The following is a 20,934-nucleotide window of genomic DNA, read 5'->3' as shown; positions in this document are numbered from 1 at the left end:
CTCCAGAGTGCTTCTAGGAAACCCCCTCCTGGGAGTGAAGGATCAGACACGAGTGTGGTCACCCCCGTGGCACTTCCTCGCTCCTCCAGCTGACCGATGGCAACGAGAGTGTCTGCCTAAAAGACTTGGAAGTTAATTTACCAGGCCAGCTCCTCTGCGAGGACTCCATTACCTTCAGCCATTAAGCTAATGTTATGGACTTTTCCAGAGTGTCTGCACTGACATCGCTATTAATAGTGTTATTACTCCCATTAACAGCAGACCCGGAGAGCTGGTATGGGCTTAAATTATTCACTGACTCCCCAACTTTGAAGTTCCTATTTCTAAGAGCAATCAGTAGGTCTGAAAAATGTCTTTGATTAAATTATGAAGAGAGGGGGAAAAGCAGAGCTGTTTCCAGGCCAAACATCACCTGGAGTTACCAAATAGAGATTCAGACAGAAAAGGCAGGACTCTATCTTTCTTCTGGGGATAGGGAGGGGGAGGTGGCACACAGGTGTTTGCTCAGGGGATCTCAGGTCAAGTTCTACCCTCATTGCTTGCTGCTTCCAAAGTTCACGTGGTTGCATCTTGCCACTGCTCCCGAGAGCTCCAATGGAACTACTCATCAACTTCCCTCAATTTTAGGTTTTATAGGGAAGCCACCTATAATTTGCAATTTTTTTTTTTTTTTTTTTTTTTTGGAGACGGAGTCTTGCTCTGTCGCCAGGCTGGAGTGCAGTAGCACGATCTTGGCTCACTGCAACCTTCGCCTCCTGGGTTCAAGTGATTCCACTGCCTCAGTCTGCTGAGTAGCTGGGATTACAGGCACGTGCCACCATGCCTGGCTAATTTTTTGTATTTTAGCAGAGATGAGGTTTCACCATGTTGGCCAGAATGGTCTCAATCTCCTGACTCTGTGATCTACCTGCCTCGGCCTCCCAAAGTGCTGGGATTATGGGCGTGTCATTTACAATTTCAAACGTCACATTTAACTATATGATCATGGGCAAATTACTTAAATCTTGGTGCCTCACCTTTCTCATCTATAAAATGGGGACAAAACAATATCTACCTAATAAGGTTATTACGAGGATTAAATGAGATTATGTGAGTAAAGCATTTAGGGCAGGGCATAGCTCATAGTAAGACCTCATAAATGTTAGCTAGTATTACCATTCTATCCTTTTTCTGGCATCCTCATTTGACCTTGTCAAACTGTAGCTGATGCAGAACCACAGATCTCTTTTTTTTTCTAGAATGAGTGTTTTTCATTTTTAGTTATTATTATTATTATTTTTGAGACAGGGTCTGGCTCTGTTGCCCAGGATGGAATGCAGTGTCATAATCTCAGCTCTCTGTGGCCTCCATCTCCTGGGCTCAAGCCATCCTCCCACCTCAGCCTCCCAAGTCTGGGACTATAGACACATGCCACCACGCCCAGCTAACTTGTTTTTTTTTTTTTTTTTTGTAGAGACAAGGTTTCACCATGTTGCCCAGGCTAGTATCAAACTCTTCAACTAAAGCAATCCACTCATCTCGGCCTCCTAGAGTGCTGGGATTACAGGCGTGAGCCACTGTGCCCAGCCCAGAACCACAGATCTTCTCTAAGACTGGCCCTTGGGGCAAATCAAAGACAAAGAAAGACAGGGCTGCAGCAGTTTTCCTCTTAATGAAGGAGAAGGACAACCCAGAGGTCAGGAGGGAGAAAAGAGGGAAAGAATTGTCGGGCCATAGTTCTGTTTTCTTAATAGCTGTCGAAGGGTATTGGGAACTCAGCTATCTTAGTGGAAAGTCAGGTTTAAGGTCAGAGCCAGGGATGTTTTGACATTTCTACTATCTGTTAGGACTCGTGAAGGTGGAGGCTACAAATGTCCAAAAGCACAGACAATTGACCTTAACTGTGATAGGATAATGGAAGGGGAGGTGTGAATTCCTGTTGGTTTCTTCTGGGGTCTGTCAAGGGAATGGCCTTCTGCTTTTCTAGGACTGTGATTCCTAGAATAGCCCAGACCAGAGCTGGGAAATGTGCAAAGGGTTAATTCATGACCTGAGAGGGAGGGAGTGGTGGCTTAGATGTTTCCTTCCAAGAGGCTTCAGGGACTCCTAAAGCTCCACTTAGCTTTGACATGAAGGAATCCCTGCTTCATCCATCTCCCAGGTAGGAAAATTGGAGCTGATACGGATTCAGACAGTGCATATGCTGTGTGACTTGGAATTTTCTGATATTCTTCTCGAATGCCAATGTCACCTCTACCCCAAATACAAACCCAAAGATGCCAGCAGGAAGCAGACCCCAAGAGGATACACCAGACCCCCAGAGGTTAAATCCCTCCTCTGACCTCTCTTCCTCATTCCACTTCTACAGTTCATCTTGTCCAGCCTCAGATCAGAGGTGCAAGAAGCCCTCGGGGAGAAAGGCCCTAGGGCCCCTGGAAGGGGTTATTATTCAAGCCAGTGGTTCCAATGAGATTATCCTCTCTAATGAAGCAGCTACCTCCGCCCTCCCCTAAGCCTGAACTTTCACTGCTGGAGAATTCCCAGCCAAGTGGAAAATTAGAAGGGAGAGGAACGAAGGAAGGAAGGGGGTGAGGGAGAGGGAGAGAGGTGGTGATTAAGTTCTCTAGAAATTAATTCCTAAATACAGCGAAAGAAATATTAACTCCCGGTGCTGTTGGCCAGGCAAACAAATTTCAATTTGGAAACAGGGCTATTTGTGAGTCCAGCCTGAGTGAGCCTCCAAGCTTGAAGGGGTCGTTGCTGGTCCATCTCCCTGGGCTTTCTGGCATGTGTTTATCAGGCTTAGACATCAGAACTTGCTCCTTATTTCTCCCTGCAGATGATACCCAATCCTTAACATTCCACATTGACCATGACCTATGCTTAAGGTGCACCATCTGTGCTTAGAATTGAGAAGACTGAAAAAGAAAGGGGGTAAGAGTGAGGGCCTTCCCCAGTGGACCTCTTATAGCAAAGTTAAGAGAATTTAGAATACCTACTCAATTAGGAGATTCTTGGAGCATTTTGTCATTGTCATCACATCTGGGGACCCTGACAAGGGAAGGGACTAGGATTCCTATTCATTATCTTTGTCCTCCTTGAGAATGGCCACAGTAATGGATAGATGCATGTGTGTGGCTTGGAGAAAGTGGAGTAGCTAGTACAGGAATTCCTAGGCAGGTGGTTGTGTAAGAGGTTTCTTATATGTAGGGGTAGACCAGGTGAGTCCTTTCAATGTTACAATTCTAGGATCTAGTGACTGACACCATGGTCTCATGGAAGTTGAAGTATTTGGGTTGTGCCATGTAAATACTTAGGATGAATCCCAAGACAGGAAGTCCAAGGTTCTGCTGTAATTTTCCCTCTGCCATCAGTTGTTGGCAACTGGACCCATAGTCCCTTGCCATCTCTAAAGATCCAAAATCAACCTAAGAAGCACCTGAATCAGATTTATCCATGCCTCCCACAAAGGGGGAGGGCACAGAACTCAGAAGAAACCAACAGGCTCAGGGGTTGAGTGGAGGCCCAAGAACCTTTCTGGGCTTACGTAGCAACCAAGGCGTTCTGTCCCACCACAATCAGCTCAGATTCTGGGCTTGCAGCCTGCACTGAGGAGCCATGTGCTGCCCCGGGTCCCTGACTGGATTCTGACCTTGGTAACCATGCCTTGAATGAATAGTATTGAACAAACACTTAGATGAGAGATAAAAGGACCTGGAAATGTTCCTTTTTTCCCAGATGATCCCAAACCCAACCAAATTACATGTAGCAGCTGCCAAAAGAGAAAGTGAGGTGGGCTTGTCATTCTCTTCTCTTCGTCAGTGGGTGACTCTATTAGGGCCTATTAATTTTCTACTAAGGTTGAGGAGAGGTTAGGAAAGAAAAGGTGTGGAGCAGAGCAGGAGCGGAGGGAGGGAGAGGGAGGGAAAGGGAGGAGGAGGATAAAAGGAGGAGGAGACAGCAAAGGCATCACCGCAGGCGAATCCGTTCACTTTCTAATCCAGTCGGTAACAAGGAGAAAGCTGCCTGTTACCTGAGACACATTCCAACAATTACTCCAGTTGATTCTGATCAGCTTTATACTAGACTTTATCCAACGGCCTGGTGTCTTCATGTCTATTAATGTCACCAAGTCCAGCAGGCTTGGTGCAGGGGAGCGCTTTGCTCTGTGCCCACTGGGCTGCTCCATCCTATGTGGCCCAGGGCAGCATGATTGAATGAAGTGTGTGAATGCTGGAATATGGGTGTGTATGTCTGGAGTGAAACCTCAGAGGTAGGCCGGCTCCTCAGGTTGTCCACAGGGATCCAAGTCATTAGACTGGGAGGGGCGTTAAGGGCTTGAGTAGACCACAGGTCTTTTCTAATTCATATGAGAAGATAGCATTTTTGGCTTACCATCCTCTGGTCATGAAGCATGTGGGGTGTGTGTGTGTGTGTGTGTGTGTGTGTGTGTGTGTGTATTAGGGGCTTGGTGGGAGAGGAAGGGTTAAAAAAGAAAAGGCCCATTTCCTTAAGTCACACTATGTCTCTGCTAAACCATGGAGAGGAAAATTCCAGTGTACTAATATCTAGTCTGGGACTCATTCCTTTGAACCAGAGGCTGAAAATGTTTTGGCAAAGAGTCAAGGAAAACGCTCGCACATAGACTGCAAGGAGTTTGCTGGGTGGAAGTGGACATCAACCATTCCTCAAGACTGATTGCGTAGGCCTTATGCAAGCAGCTGCAGGAGAGATCACTGACCTAGCAGATTAGTGTTAAGTAGCCCTTGAATATAGGTTTAAAAAATGAGAAAGCAAGGCTGTGGGATGTGCTCAGGAGAAGCGAGGCAGGACTCACCCTTTGCAATCAGCTTGTATGTCATGAAGTGGACACTGGCATGGCTGGTTGAAGCCTTCCAAGGGGAGGAAGACGTCTCAATAGTGGGCTGGCTCCAGCACCAGCCACAGCCCTCCAGTCCTGGGGAGGAGAGGAACGGAAGAGGAGGGGACCAGGAGGAGGCTCTGGGGTCCAACTCCAGCCTCTGCTCCCACAGTCATGGCCACTTGGGCCGTGTTGGGCATGAGGACCTGCTGCATTGCAGGCCTAGCAGGGGCTTCATGTAGGTCCCTTACTTTTCACAGCGTGGTTATAAGATAGTTCCTTTTATCCACACTTAGAGCTGAAGAAACTGAACCCAGACTGGATCTGTTCATAGACAGGTCCTTAGTCGTAACTAAGTTGTAATCCATCCTTTCTGCTCTGAAAAGCAGTGCCTTCCTTTCTACTCTCTCACCATCTTGGAAGAAACTATATAGAAGAGAATAGAAGTGACTTCCTGAAAAGTAACCCCTGCCAACCCATCCAGAGGAGGGCATTCTTCCAACAGAAGAAATCTGGGAAGAGGCAGGGTCATGAGGGGGTGAGAGGGAGACTTTATAAAAGCTGATCTTATCCTTCCCCTGTGATGTCTTGGGTTACATGAGCCTCCCAGGAGTGAAGCTGATGACTTTTCTTAAGAAAGGTAATGTCTGGGCCAATCGATGTGGCTGGGTCTGTCGGGCAGGATCCCATTACCTGCTGAGACTAAGACAGGCTTCTTTGCCTGGGCATGAAGCCATGGGAGTGGAAGATGGAGAGGGGGCTGGGGACCTGCCAAGCCTGGTCACTGGAAAAAATGTTTCTGGCCCAGGACAGGAGACAGCTGTGATGGGGTGAAGGCAGAGTGGGTTTGTAGGCTTTCCTTTACCTTCGCCCAAGTCAGAATGGGTCAGCTCAGGAACAAGGAATAAAGGTTCAAAACTCAGGGCCACCTCAATACTCAGCATTGTTGAAGCTGTCATTGCCATCAGAGATGGGCAAGCCTGTGGGCCGGGGCCAGGGGCTACAAAAGAGAGTGACCGAGTAACCCTGTGTGCTACCAGGTTGGCAGGTGAATGCTTCATGACGATTGAGAATAACAGAAGAGAGGATTTAAATTACATGAGCCTTTCTTAAGTATGCTGTGTGCAACCCACCTGTGCCTTTGCTGCTACAAACAGCCCATTCAGCCACGTGAGCCACCTGTTTACAGAGGCCCTGCCCTTGCACTGCTCAGTCACATGTGCTCACTCTCAGCCCCTCTCTCTGTCTCTTTCCCTCTTCCTCTCTTGTGCGCTCTCTCTCTCTCTCTCTCTCTCATACACCCTTCTGCTGCCCTTCTCTTCCACAATGCTACCACCACCTCACTCCCTTCAACCATGGGGAAAGTTGGCAAAAGGGACTAAGAAAATGGACTTCTCCTGACACCTCAAGGAACCCTTTTCCTGCTGTCCTGGTCTTCCTGCATGAAGATCAGGCTTGCTGGGGTCACTTAGCAAGCGACAGAGTCACTTGGCACAGGGTCTTGCCCATGGTGGGGGCCTAATAAATGCAGTGATTCTAGTAAACTCCCACCCTGAATCCAAGGCCTGGTTTCCCAAAAGCTTTAGGGCAGAGATGACCTAACAGAGTCGCCTTCATATCACTGAGCCTGGCACACTGCCAGGCACGGAGGGAGAAGGGCAGGTCTGAGAGCTCTACGGATAAATATGTGAGTGTGGACACAGCACTCCCTGGAAGCAATTAAACCTGCCACTCTTGCCACCTGACTCCCTTCCTAGGAAATGTGGGCCCCTCAGAGCAAGAATCCATAGGCTCTCTCCGGCTGCCCTCAACCTCCTGCACTGACCTGCCAGTCCCCAGCCTTCTCCTTTCTCTCCTGCTGGGCCCACTTCCTCATGCATCTCTCCAAGCCATGGACATCCAGTTTACTCTCATGAAAAGTGAAAGGGAGGGCAGATCAGGAGGAGCAATATCTGGCTTTGACCTGAACCTGAGGAACTAGGGAAGAAAGGCCCGCTGGGAAGAACTGGGAAGGAGAGAACTCTCTGGATGGATTAAGGAAGTGTTCTATATCTTGATGGACATGTGGATTACAGGGGTGTTTGCATTTGTCAAAGCTTTCAAGCTGTACATTTAAGATCTGTGCATCTCATTCCATCTAAATTTAAAATTGTACCTTTATTGAAAACATCTTAGAAATCAAGGGACCTATTCTATTTATCCAGGACCTGAATTTTAGAGCCTGGATTTCAGGACCTCAGAAATCCATACCTGAGGGATTTCAGGCCTTCCCTTAAGGAACTCAAGGACTCATTATGCCTGAGATTGCCACCAGAGATGGGGAGGGTGCCTGCTCTTGTAGCAAGGATGTATTCGAGTTTAAGAGGGTGTTTCTAACTTCTAGAGGCACTCTTTGCAAGGGAGCTGTGGGGGAAGGGGGTGGGGTGGGGAGACAAGATTTTACCCCCACCTTCTTATAGTTGAAAACGACCTGACTCTATGTGGGCCAGGGGGCCCTCCTTGGTCATAACTTTGAGAGGGAGGGAGGATGGATTTACTGAGTGTCTCAGTGGGAAGGCAGCCTTGGCCTATGGGGGCTCTTGAGCTCTGTCCTCCTGGAAGAGTTGGGCTTCACCAACTATGTTAGTGCAACTCTCATACCTGTGTCTGCCTTTATCAGGTCATGGACGTAACCAGGAGGCTCAAGGCCATGACTGACAGCACCTTGACCTGGCAGAGCATCTTGGACCTCTGTAACATCCCATATCAATCACCTCCTTCTATCTTTGTGCCACCACTGTGAGAAGGTACGGTGCTCCCTCTTTAAAACAAGGATGCCAAGTTTCTGACATATGGAGTTACCGTGGAATCTATTTGCAAATTCAACTAACTGCTAATGTTTATTTGTGACAAAAATTGGTACCTGTGAACACGCACAGGGCAGTGGAAAATTTGAGTGATCTGGCACATACACTGCCCGCTGAGGTGGGACAAGGCAGCCTCAGCTTCTTGTTTCAGCTCTGGCTCAATAAACAAGTGTCCTCTTCAAGCCCTATTTAGTGCCACATTTTTCCAATGTCGTTGGTGATTTTGCTGTTTAAAATAGTCCCTGAATGTAGTGCTGAAGGGCTGTCTAGTGATCCTGAGTGCAAGAAGGCCATGGTGTGGCTTATGGAGAAAATAGCTGTGTTGGATAAGCCTTGTTCAGGGACGTGTTTCGGTGCTGTTGGCAGTGAGGTCAAGCTTAACGAATCAACAATATATATTATGTAAGATGTCTTTAAACAGAAATACAGACAAAACAAGGTTATAGATGGATTTGCTGATGAAAATGTGACCAGAGGCTCCCAGGAACCTAACCCGGTATTCCTCCTAGAAGCAATGGGTTGGTATTCACTAACTCTGTGTCCTGGCGACTTTATGGAACATAACTACTATGTGCAATAAGAACTGACTGCTAAACAAGTTTGCCTAAAGCTGCACAACAAGTTTCCAAGGCATGTGAACTTGAGTCCACTGATTTAACTCCAGTCTCCCAGTGCTTCAACTCGCTGGCTCCACTGTGGCTCCTTGAGCAAGGGGGTGCCAGCAGCAGCAGCAGCAGCAGACAGTGATGACCACAAAGAGAGCAACACTTGTGCAGGCCCTGCCTTCTGAAAGCCTGTGCTTAACAAGGGCTGGTACTGCATGGACACAAGAAGAAGATACACAAGTGTCAGAATAAAACATGGCACTGGGCTAAAGGGGTGAGGAGGGTCTAGCAGGAGCACCTGCCACTTAGACAAAGGGTGGGAACGCCCCAGGAAGAGAAGCACACAGTTAAAGCAGAGCTATTTGGAAAATCACCGGGGATCTGCAGAGTCACAAGAGGTGGGGCACCCATGAACTCACGGTCCTTCCCCAGCTTTGTCAACATTCCTGCCCAACCCTACGCTACATTTCCCAGTGCTCCACAGCCCACCAGGCACCGGCACTCACACCATCTCATTGATTCACCAGTGACTCAGGGAGGTGGGGGAGACAGGCATCATCATGTCCAATTCACAGAGGAGGAGCTGGGATGAGGAGTCTGGACTTGGGGGCAGGTGCCCAAAGTTCATGTCCATGGCTGTTTTTATGCCATGCTGAGACTGGAACAGCTGGCTTCCCCAGGCAGGCTGAGGGCCCACTTCACGAACTGCCCAGACTTCACCTTGGCCTCCATCCACCCCTGTTTTCTGCCACTTGACAGGAGTCAGGTATGATGTTACAGAAGGGGAAACTGAGGCCATACAGGAAGTAGTATCTTGTGCCTCCTCCTCTCATGCCTGCTTACCTTGCAGCCTGGGGGTGGGAGGTGGGGGTTCTTACGGCCCCTCTGCTGCCTTCTCCAAACCTTGGAGCCCCCTCCGTTCACAGGGCTCCATGCTCTGTGGGGCTGGGACAGCACTATGGGCAGAGACCACAGCTGACATGGAAACTGTCATTGGGCATGGAGTGTCAGGGAGGGACCAGATTTTCCGAATGCCTTTGAATTATGCCAGATAGGAAAGCCCATGTCAGGATCAGCTGAGCTATCCTCAGCCAAGCAGAAAACAGGGTAGTCAAGGCCCCCAAGTAAGGCAATGAGTTTAGAGCACAGTCGCTTCCTGAGAGGCCTCACTGGGTGAGACACAAAGAACATATCTCCTCTGCCTTGCAAGGTATCATTCAGGGAACTCTTTTGGCCTGATCTGAGCCAATCTGCATTCTGAATGCAACCTCTGCCATCCTCTTCTATGCTGGCCACTCCTAGGCTCCCTTGCTCTCTGTTACCATGCGACTATTCTCTACACTTGAGTCCATAGTTTCTGATCTGTCTGCGAGTTATATATATTTCAGAAAACACTGGGCGCATTCAGCGTGGTATGGCCATAGACTGAGTTATGTATATTTCAGTGTAGCTCAGTAGTTCTTGACTTTTTTCCACCATACCCTACCTGAGGGATTTCAGATCTTCCTTAACGAACTCATGGACTCGTTATGCCTGAGACTCCACCCAGAGATGAGGAGGGTGTCTGTTATCTTAGCAAGGATGTATTTGAGTTTAAGTGGGTGTTTCCAACTTTTAGAGACACTCTTTGCAAGAGAGAGGGGGAAAGACAAGGTCCTACCCCTACCTTCTTGTAGTTGAAAATTATTGGTAAATGTCATTGGTCATCTCATGCAGTTCAGGTTCTTAGTGGAAAGCCTAAAGTACTTCTTCATTTATAGTTTGTGTCCAGCTCACAAAGTGGCACATTTTGAGTGTTGGCCAGAAACAACAGTAGCTGGACTGGAACCAAATTTCTTTAGAGTGAGGTCCAACCATTGTTGGCTTCTCCAGGTACTGAAGGCAAGGGTCTTTGGATCCCCAAAGAAAAGCCTTCAGCTTACTGGTTGTCTCAGCCCTATTCCCACCCCTTGGTTTATTTACCGTTTGCCTCCACTATAATGCCATTGCCTTCTTCCCTCTTCTACAGAATAAAACGGAGCCACATAAAGGAGGTACATTGGCAAGTGGCCAGCACTCAGGCCCAGCTTTACTGGTCCAGTGACTACAGCCCAAGTGCACTCACAGCCAGCTGATGGCTGACCCCACCTCTTGTGACTCTGTAGATCCCCGGTGATTTTCCAAATAGCTCTGCTTTAACTGTGTGCTTCTCTTCCTGGGGCGTTCCCACCCTTTGTCTAAGCGGCAGGTGTTCCTGCTAGACCCTCCTCACCCCTTTAGCCCAGTGCCGTGTTTTATTCTGACACGTGTATCTTCTTCTTGTGTCCATGCAGTACCAGCCCTTGTTAAGCACAGGCTTTCAGAAGGCAGGGCCTGTGCAAGTGATTGGGGGCTGCAATTCAAGTGTGTAGCACCCGAGGACCTGTTTGACAGCAGAGGGAGGGTCCTTGGGTGCTACACACTTGAACTGCAGCTCCCAGTCAGAAAGTCTTATGGAGATGTTGAAGGAGATGTTAAGGAGATGTGGAATCACTAAAGGGACAGGATATATCTTGTTCATGGTTTTGTGGCCAGCATGAAGTTGGAGGAAAAAAATATCCCATGCCTTTTTCCTGTTGTTCAGTCTTAGAAAGTCAGTCTCCAGCCCCGTAAGCCACAGTCAGGTAAGTCCAGGAATCCTGCTTCCTCCAGCCCTCCAGTGTGTAATTACCCAGCGTGACAACCATATCCTGACCTGTCATCATTTCCATCCTGCCATCACCATATATTTCTTATGGGAATTTGGCAAATTTAAAGTGAAGTCAGAGAGAACAAAGGAAGGGAGATAACATTTGAAAAGGATGCGAGGAAGGAAGAGCAAGAATAGACCAGGAGAAAAGACAGATCGAAGGGAAGGGCAGTGATGGCAGGGAGAGGAGGAAGGGAATCGCTGGAGGAAGTGGAGGTAGGAGGTGGCCTCCCATGGTACTCACGTGTTGTGCAGCACACACCAGCCACAGTGGGGGTCGCCCGAGCCAAGACACTCGCCGCAGCTCCGATACTGACCACAGGACTCCACAGGGACTCTGGTGAGCTAGGACAGCAGGATAGGGAGAAGGTGGTCAAGATTTTGCAGAACACGCAATAGTGCACTAGAAGAGATGTTGCTCTATCACGTGTATTACCCGAAATGTTGCAGGAGCACAGAAGTGCTTGGAGCTCAGTGTGGGAAGGGACCTTGAGTGACTATGTGTGAGTAGGTGGCCACATATGCATCCGGGGAGACGAGCAGCCATATGATTTTCTTAGAAGTCTGCATGAATACAGACTCCAAACAGTCCATACCAAGTTGTTAGAAAATATATTTATACAGTGTTCGTTTCTGAACCCCCCAAATATCTCTACAAATGGTCAATTCATCATGTGTTTGTTTCCTATGGATGTAATAAATGCAAATGGCCATTCTCACTCCCTCGTGGTTTCTTTTCCTATAGCGCTTCCCCTTCTTTCCAGTCCTCCCTCAAGTTTCATCATTTTTGCTGCTCCAGAGAGCATTTAGCCTGAGACCAAGACCCTTCTCTGCCTCTTCCTCCTTGCCATTTACCCAGATATCATAAGCTCACTCTGTAGCTGTTACTTGCCCGCTCTTTCTTTCCCATAATGTTGGCCAACTGGCTCTAAAAGCTTTCACTATGGTGCTTTCAAAGAGCAGCTGCTGCTATTTCTCCTCCTACCCACACTCTTTTCATGACTAGAGGCTTCCTCTCCAACCCAAAACTTTATATTAGCTTTCACCAGCCGCCTGTTAATGTAAAATGTTCCACATGACATTTTTGCTTAGCCCAAATGCTTCCATTTCCTGCATGCGCTTAAATATCTTTTGAATTTCTTTGTTCTCCAATGTAGCTTTGCCTTGATGTCTCTTTACATGACTCGCCAGCACCTGCTACATAGTAGGTACTTAATAATGATACACTGGATCAAACAGAGTTATTTTCTTTTTATAGCCTTGGTCTTTATTCTCCATTTTTCCAGTTTCTTCTTTACAAAAAGTTTTTTTTTTTTTTTACATCATCTTTTTCCATTTGGGATACTTTTTTTTTAATCTCAATGGAGAATCCTACCTGATGTTTCAGCTTGAGCTAAGAGAATTTGATGTGGCCGTCCTTTTTAATTTCTCGCCATCAGACAACAGGCACAGAAAACTATCAACTGTGCTGACCTGGCTGAACTCTCTCTGTTACATGAGCAAATTCAGAGGCCGTGTTTCCCCTGCTGTTTTATGGGGCATATGCCTCTGTAAAATGATGTCCGCTTGGCAGGGGCTACTTGTAACACGCACAGGCAAACTGGCACCAGAGCGGCTCAATTAGTCTCCAACCCTCTTTTGGAATTAATTAATAATTAATTCCAAATCCCACATGATCTCTTTTCTCTTAACTTTCTTATTCCCTTTATACATCTTTTTGTTCTCCAAAGTATACACTGAGGGTTCTTAATGACCACATTGCGTTTTCACTTCTTTCAAGCAACCTTTTAGCCTCCCTCTCCCATTCTGACGGCTGTGACCTTGACCTTGGTGGCCCTTCCTCCACCTTCTCAGATGTCTTTTTTGCATATTTGGAATTTCATCTTTTATTACTGCTCATGTAATCTGCATGGGCCATGCCTGGAGTCTGCCTACATACGATCTTCCTATCCTACTAATTAACCTAACAATTAGTTCCTTACAAATTACCCACACTGGCTCCACACCAGCCAGGAATTTGCCCTCTTCCTGTTGCGTGTTTCTCTTCCTACCCCTTAGGTAAGCACAGACATGCTAGTCATGTAAGCATATAAATAGTTTGACTCCTAACCCAAAGTACTCGGACTCCTAAAAATTTATGAGTGGTAATGAGGCTCACAAGCTATTTTCAATATTTCCCAAAGCCTAATGGAAATTCAATTGTTGCTGTTTTATGTTTTTTATGCATACTCAGTGATGTACATCTCATATTAAAAATAGAAAATATATTACTTAATAAATGCAGTTTGTTTAGTAGACAGAATCTTTCAAAACATACGCACAGAGGGAAAAAATAATAAAAGGGACCATAAATGGTGAAAGTTGGGAACCACCAGTACACAACAATGTTTTCATATGTTCCAGCTGCTTGTCTAGCACTCCATATTTTGCATGGGCTTAAACGGAAAATCATGCCTTGCTCAATCAAAAGCATTTTCTTGCTCTAAACTTAATCACCATCCTCCCCAGTTTCTCTCATTGACAAGTTCTGTAATCTGCTTTGGATGGAATGTGCCCGGGGGTTCCGGGATGTTCCACATCAAGTCAAGAGCCAGCTGCTTGGTGAATCTGAAATTCTCAAAAACGTTTGCATTCAGAATCTTAGAAATATCTTGAAACTGGTGTTTTAATAATGTCCATACCCTGGAATTGTCAAGTCCCTCCCCTTGATTTTAAACATGACTCATTTTTTTGTTGTGTTGGAAAAAATGCAAGAGCCCTCAGAGCTAGGTTCAAATTCTGGCTTAACATGGAGATAAAAATCCCCCTCCCTGCCCCAGCCCAATTCAGTTTCTCAAAGCACAGGTGATGATGCAATGGTTTCGTAAATGGTCTGGCACTTCATAAGGGACAGGTATGATGGATTGCCGCTATCCTTGTTATTAATATCTCAATCCTCCTGGTATTGTCACTTACCTCTCCCCTATATCCCAGAAAACTGCTCTGACAGTCTTCCCAGGCCTAGGGAACTCCATTGGGAATTCAACAGACCTGGGAGAACTTTTCTCTTTCAGTATCTTGATGGTGGCATTTCCTCCTTGAACTATGATATTTGCCCCTAAACCATTCATTGCTTCACCCTTCGGATGAAACCTGGAGCTACCTCATTCCCAGGACTTATTCACTATATTTACTAGCTTATGGAACAGCTATCTGCTTTTCTTAGCTTTTCATTTGGGTGGGTCCATATGAGACAGGAACACAGTCCTGCACAGGTATTATGAGCCCTGGGTTCCACCACAGCTCTGCCCCCAGCTTCCTGAGTAAACCTGGCCAAGTCTCTCTCTGGGCTTCTTTTTGATCATCAAATGAGGGACTGGGCAGGTTAGTTCTGAATTCCCTTTCAGTCCTAACATCCTAAGTTCCTTGTCAATGCTCCAACAAAGTCTCTCGGATCAACTTCATCTTACTTCTTTGGTTTTCATGGACATGTATAAGAATGGCATCAGGCCCACCTTCAAAAAACCTTCTCTTAAAAGCAATCATCCAGACATTCAGAGCTTTCTCCTTTTGAAGGCAAACAATCCAACTTCCTTTAATCTTTCCTACCGAATCTTTCTGTTTATGCATTATGACTCTCTTCTGAACTTGATCTAGGTTTTCTTCACTCTTTTTAAAGTGTGGACATTCAAACTGGGGAGCCAACAGGATTCTGACAGTCCAAGTAGAAAGGTTACCATTATTTGAGAAGTAGGTACCACCTCCTTCCCTTTGCCAGGACCTTGCGAAGGAAGGCCAGGACCAGGCCCCACCATCAGGCAATAGTCTCCAGCATGGCCAAGGCCTCCCAGACTGCCTGCTCATCTCCCAGTCTCTATCACTGCTTTGCCTCACTTTCTGCCCCATGGTTAATTCCGCAAAGCATCATAATTTTCTCTAATACTTTAAATCACTTTTGAAAACTGGATTTAGTCCAACCATTTAGTTCAATATAAATGTATTCCCTCATGTCCCCAGTTACCATCCTCACCTTGCTAGTACGTTGCACAGGTGGCCAGATGGCCTCTGAGCCACCTTGCCTCTATGATTCTCTCTCCCCAAATACCTAGACTTACCACTCACACCCTTATGCCATACAAATCTGCCTCTCCCATCCCTCATCTCCAGCTCCTCTCCTGACCCTGGAACACAAACCACTCCAGATGCAGAGCCACACGATTAATTAAAACCACCCCACGCTGATTAAAGTCTTAAGCTGCAGTGTCAGGCATGCTAATTAACCGAGTGAGGGAATTCAGACCACAGGAAGAGGTAAAAAAAGAAAGTAATAGGGGTGGGAGAGGGACTTCTGTTTGGAGAACAAATCAGATGGTGACATGACCTAAGCTTCCATAACGATAGATTATCTCAGAGACCACAGAATATTGAGGTCTGTCCCCTGGCCACCAGACTCTAGCAAAGGTGTTGATTGATGTGGCTGCAACTTCACTCTTGCTGCTTCTAGAGATGGGAGCCCCATCACCTCTGGGGACCTTTTGTGCATAAACTGTGCTGGGGGAGCCTTCCTTGGGTGCAGGGTTAGGGTGGGGTCTGCACGGCATTGTCTCGGCACATTGTCCTGGCTCAGTACAAAAACCTATTAGGCAGCTTAGCAGTTCCTCAAAAAGTTAAACAGAATTACTATATGACCCAGCAATTTTGCTTCTGGGAACATCACAAAACAACCAGAAGGATCTCAAAGAGACATTTTCATACTCAGGTTCATAGTGGAATTATTCACAATAGCCAAAAGATGGAAGCAACCCAAATGTTCATCAACAGATGAGTGGACAAACAATGGGTGGTATATCCATACAATGGAATATTATTTAGCCTTGAAAAGAAGCCAATTCTGACACAGGCTACCACATGGATGAACCTTGAGGACATGATGCTAAGTGAAATACGCCACACACAAAAAGACAAATACTGCATGATTCCACTTATGTGAGGTACCTAGAGTAGTCAGATTCATAGTGACAGAAAGTAGGATGGTGGTTACCAGGGACTGGGGAAGGGAGGAATAAGGAGTTACTCTTTAATGGGCAAAGACTTTCTGTTTGGGCAGATGAAAAAGTTCAGGAGAGGGAGGGTGGTGATGCTTACACCACAACGTGAGGGTACTTGCAAAGGCACACTTAGAAACAATTAACACTGTGGATTTTATTATGTATATTTTACCACAATAAAAAAATTGAAATAATCCTTTTGAGTGGACTTCACAAATGATTTCATCTTCAGCACGGCAGTGTGGATATGAAAACACCCATTCTCACTGTTCACAATGGCAAAGACTTGGAACCAACCCAAATGCCCATCAATGATAGACTGGAGAAAGGAAACATGGCACATATATACCATGGAATACTATGCAGCCATAAAAAAGGATGAGTTCGTGTCCTTTGCAGGGACACGGATGAAGCTGGAAACCATCATTCTCAGCAAACTAACACAAAAACAGAAAACCAAACACCGCATGTTTTCACTCATAAATGGGAGTTTAACAATGAGAACACATGAACGCAGGGAGGGGAACATCACACACCAGGGCCTGTTGGGGGGGTGGGGGGGCTACGGGAGGGTTAGCATTGGGAGAAATACCTAATGTAGATGATGGGCTGATGGGTGCAGCAAACCACCATGGCATGTGTACACCTATTCAACAGGCCTACACATTCTGCACATGTACCTCGGAACTTAAAGTATAATAATAATAAAAAAGAAAACACCTGTTCTCTGCTTAACTCCTTGGGTCAAAGGGGAACAGCTTTCTGCTGGTAGACTAATACTGTCAATGTTTATGAAATATTCTGAGATCTTTCAGTGAAAAGATAGGCATCGCTCCTCTTTTCAAAGTAATCTCAAATGGACAAAGCGTTTTGGATAAATGTCTCCTATCATGTATCATTACATAACTGGCCTTGTCTTTCTCAAGCTCTGTATACCTGTTTCCTGATTGGGAAAAATAATGCCATAGCCTCGTTCTTCCTGGAACTTTTCCTTACCTCCACCCATTCCAAAAGGCCTAGATGAGGAGCTCCAATTCAAATAACTCACCCGAGGCCAAATGGCCCCCGACTTTAGAAAATTCTCCTGCTGTTGTTCAGCCTCTGCTTTGGTGTTTTTCATTCTCAGTTATGGCCAGAAGTCACCCGTGTTCCCTTCCCCATTTACACTTCCTTTCCCCCTAGATCACCTTTCTGGGAATCAGGGTGGTTTTATCCTTTTGCCACCAAGGTAAGCTTCCTTAAATAATATAATGTAGTTTGGTCTGGTTTTAAACGACTGTAAATAGAATTATCATTTGCTGTTGTACATGCAATCATCGTCATCACCACCACCACCATGTTCTTAACCTGTCTAGTCCCAAAGGCCACAAATTTACAAAACAATGGCCTAGCATTGGAAGGCAATGGATGGCTGAGAAGATAGCAAAAGATCTCACATCAGATTTCAAGTCATAGCCTTGGTCTTCATAAGTCTCTCCATCTGATGAGCTGAGCCCATTGCTTGGGGACCTGGGAGCCTGGGGGTCCTCCATGGCAGCTGGAGGAATTTTTACAGTTTCTGAATCCTGGCCCCCACTGCCCAAATCCTGCCTGGTTTCCCTGATATTTCGAAAGATGCTTTCCTCTGGCAATAGGGTCCCACTCTGCCTGTTGCTGCTCACATTCCGAAGGGTGCCTGCTGTTCTGCTGATTACATTCAGAAATGTTCTATAGATATAGCATGCAGTCTCTGTGTGTATCTCTAATTTGTTTGAGCATTTGACATTCTGGTCAAAATGTGAGTTATGACTCCATTTCTACTCTTATAATTGGATGCTAATGCCACGATGGCTACATTGAGCCTGATGGTTGGAGTTAATTTAAATATCCAAAAGGTTTCTTAAGTACCCAATTTCCTTCAAAATTGTCAAAAAAGAAAGAAAAAAAGAGGCAAGATGACCCATTAAGAAACTCCAAGAGGCTGCTGGAGAAACTGTCAAGCTGTGCAGATGCCACACTTGGTGCTGTACCTCACGCTGTCCTTCCTTACCGCTGTCCCCGAGCACAGGAAATAGAGTTGAGCAAAGTGAGTCCTTTTCTGGCAAATTCTGAGCTCAGTAATACACATGGATCTCAGTGGCATGGTCTGCGGGAGTGCCTCAAAGCATCTCCACCAGCCTTGATTTCCTTTGGTCACCACTAGCTGCCTTTCCAGGCTTTATTTCTGCTGGCCTGGGACCACACAGAGGTTTTGTGGAGTGTCCCTGTGATGGCTCGAAGGCCCTCGCTGCCAGGGCTGCAATTAGTGGCTGAGTAGTGGCTCAAGAAGCTCCGCCTATTTCAAGTCACTCCACATGCCTGGAACCGTGTCACTCCCCGTCTCTTTGCTCAAAGGCAGCAGGTGTTTCTGAACCTGGTTAACTGGTAAGAGGGGCAGATGCCAGGAGGCTGGTCCCAGGCTGTGGCAGATTGTATTATGAGTCTCAGTTCTTCACTCCCTAAAAAGAAGACTATTATGTCCCCACCCCTATGGCCTCATGGTGAATAAAGAAGTGACATGCACTTCCCACTTCTTGGCTTGGGGCAAAGCCTCAGGACTTGACTGGCCAGTGGGGTGGTAGGAATCACGAGGCAAATGAATGCTTCAGATGTGCTCATGTGCTTGTCTTTGCCCTCTGTGCTTCTGTCATTGCCATGAGAAGAGCTTCCTGAGGTGCTGTTTCCTCTTCAGCCTGGGCCCCAGATGAAGCCATGCTGGAGAGAACTGAGCCCAACCCACAGCCAGGCAACAATGCCAGCCGATGTAGCAGCTTGAAGCAGAACTGCCCAGCAGAGTTGAGCTTATGGAGCTGACATGCAATTGCTCTGCAGAGTCATGAGTGTGAGAATTCATGTCTATTGTATGCAACTGAGTTTTGGGCTGGTTTGTTACAAAGCTTTATTGTGGCAATAGCTAGCTGATACACAGGTGCCGGGCAGAAAGTTACACCATGATGCGAAGGTCCCATGAGAGGTAGAGGGGGGAGGTCAGTCAAATGGAGAAGAGGGAAGGTTGCTGTGTGGTAGTTTCTTTCCACTCCGTGCTTCACACAGGTCGTGCAAACACTGAGGACGCATGTACTTGGAACAAGTTCAGAAATTATTGAAAGCTGGCCTAACATGATAAATGACCCTTCTCACTACCTCCCATGCTGGCCATGCTCTCTTAACTCTACGGTCATAGATCCATAGATCTCAGGAAAATCCAGCCCCTGAGCAAAGTACTGAATACGACTTTGGAAAGAGAATGCAGCCCTCCAGATGTGGTCAGCTGACCAGAATTGCAGATGTGCTTCAGACCCCCTGTACTGACCGTCTGGCTGCCCCAGTGTCGGAAAATGATATTTTGCTACTTGACAGCAGTAAAAGCTCCTTAGGAATGGTTTGCTTTTTGCTCTGCAACTCCTCCTGCTGGTGCTTGGGCCATGGGGCCAATCCAGCTGGGGACTCACTTGAGGGCAGACAGAGGCACAGGGTCAAGGGCAGTGGCCCTGGCTATCACCATTGTCCCTACCTGCCTCTAGGCAGGACCCCTGGGGTCAAGGCCAACGATATTTAGAATAGCAAAGGCAATCACCCCAGGGCATGAGGCTTGGGGAGCTGAGATTCCAAGCTGTAATCTAGTCTGTGTGTCTGGGTGACCTTGAACAAAATCTTCCCACTTATTATGCCTCACTTGATTCATTTTCAGATTAGGGGGACCCAGTCATCAAGGAATTGGTCAGAAAATACTACCAATACAAATGATTTGAGAAGCTTCTTGTAAACGAAAAGTAGCAGATGTTGCGGAGGGCTGCAATTTGCTGCTATTAATAAGAATAAATGCCTAATAGGAAGCCAGTTTGCTCCGGGAACTCGGACAGCCAAGGAGCGCGTGCCGACGCCGGAATCATCAACATATGTTGATCCTCATTAGCAAACGGCAGTAGCTGGGAAGCTGGGCAAGGAGCTCTCAGCGTGCTTTCTGCAGAGCCTCGAGAAATCACCCCATCCTCAGGCTTCCCAGTGTGGGCTGTGCTGCAATGGCACGTGACCATTATTAGCCAGACCCTCTCACCAAGCGGGAGAGCGATCCCCTTCCCTGCTGCACAGATGGAGAAGCTGTAGCCCAGAGAGGCTGAGCAGCTTGCCCAAGGTCATGCAGCAGGGGCGGTGGCAAAGGTGGAAACTGAAATGAAGCTGGGGCTGGAGCCTGCCTTCGGGCCTGCCAGACACCACAGGTTCCTGGAACATAGCACAGGGGATTGAGAAACCCGTGGTCCCTCCACTGAACCCAGGTCCTGTGTTGAAAACTTCACAGCATTGCAGGCTACTTACTATACTACCAGGAAGGTCTGGCTGAGTTCAGGGGCTGAGGAACCCCTCCTGTGGGCAGATCACCAAGTAGCAGCCCTAAAGACAGAATGACCGTTGGTCTCAGCACAGCCTACTCCTCCAGGGAGGCTTCCTTGCTCCTTCAAATGTGGTTAGGGAGAAAAACAGAGTGTGAAATAGCTTTTTCTCTGGGACAAGTGAGAAGGAAAGATCTGGGGGAAGACAGATCTGAATTTGGATCCTGGCTCTGCCACCACTGTGTGACTTGGACAACTCATTTAACTGCATCAAGCCTCTGTTTCCTCATCTAAGCACCCTGATGGGTTGTTTTGAAGATTAATTGAGATGACACATATGAATGTGTTAGTGCTAATGACAACTCTGTTGTTCCAGCATCTTCCTCAGATAAAACGCCCCTGTGATAGGTGGTGCAAAGTCGTCTCTCTTCACTTCACTACACCTAGTACTCAGCTCATGCACGGCAAATGAGGAAAGTGAATGAATGTTTGCATGCATGCATGCATAAATAAGTGAATGAATGAATTTGGTTCCTGTTACACACCTACATATTCCAAGA

The 20,934-nt window shown here is 46.8% G+C and overlaps 1 protein-coding gene across 2 annotated transcripts in view; it reads right to left on the bottom strand.

The window, feature by feature from the left end:
• The window catches only part of PLXNA4 (plexin A4), a 456,164-nt gene that overhangs the window by 108,106 nt on the left and 327,124 nt on the right, over positions 1–20,934 (bottom strand). For both annotated transcript variants that reach the window (XM_064373437.1, XM_064373439.1), the window contains exon 5: positions 11,243–11,343. In XM_064373437.1, the coding sequence (XP_064229507.1) occupies positions 11,243–11,343 (101 nt within the window). The remainder of the gene's footprint in view (positions 1–11,242; positions 11,344–20,934) is intronic.

The sequence above is a fragment of the Aotus nancymaae genome, unplaced genomic scaffold (genome assembly GCF_030222135.1).
Source record: "Aotus nancymaae isolate 86718 unplaced genomic scaffold, 86718_ANA_hifiasm-v0.15.2.pri h1tg000002l, whole genome shotgun sequence".
NCBI lineage: Eukaryota > Metazoa > Chordata > Mammalia > Primates > Aotidae > Aotus > Aotus nancymaae.
Note: the sequence above shows the minus strand (reverse complement) of the source record. Positions and strands in the feature narration are given on the sequence as shown.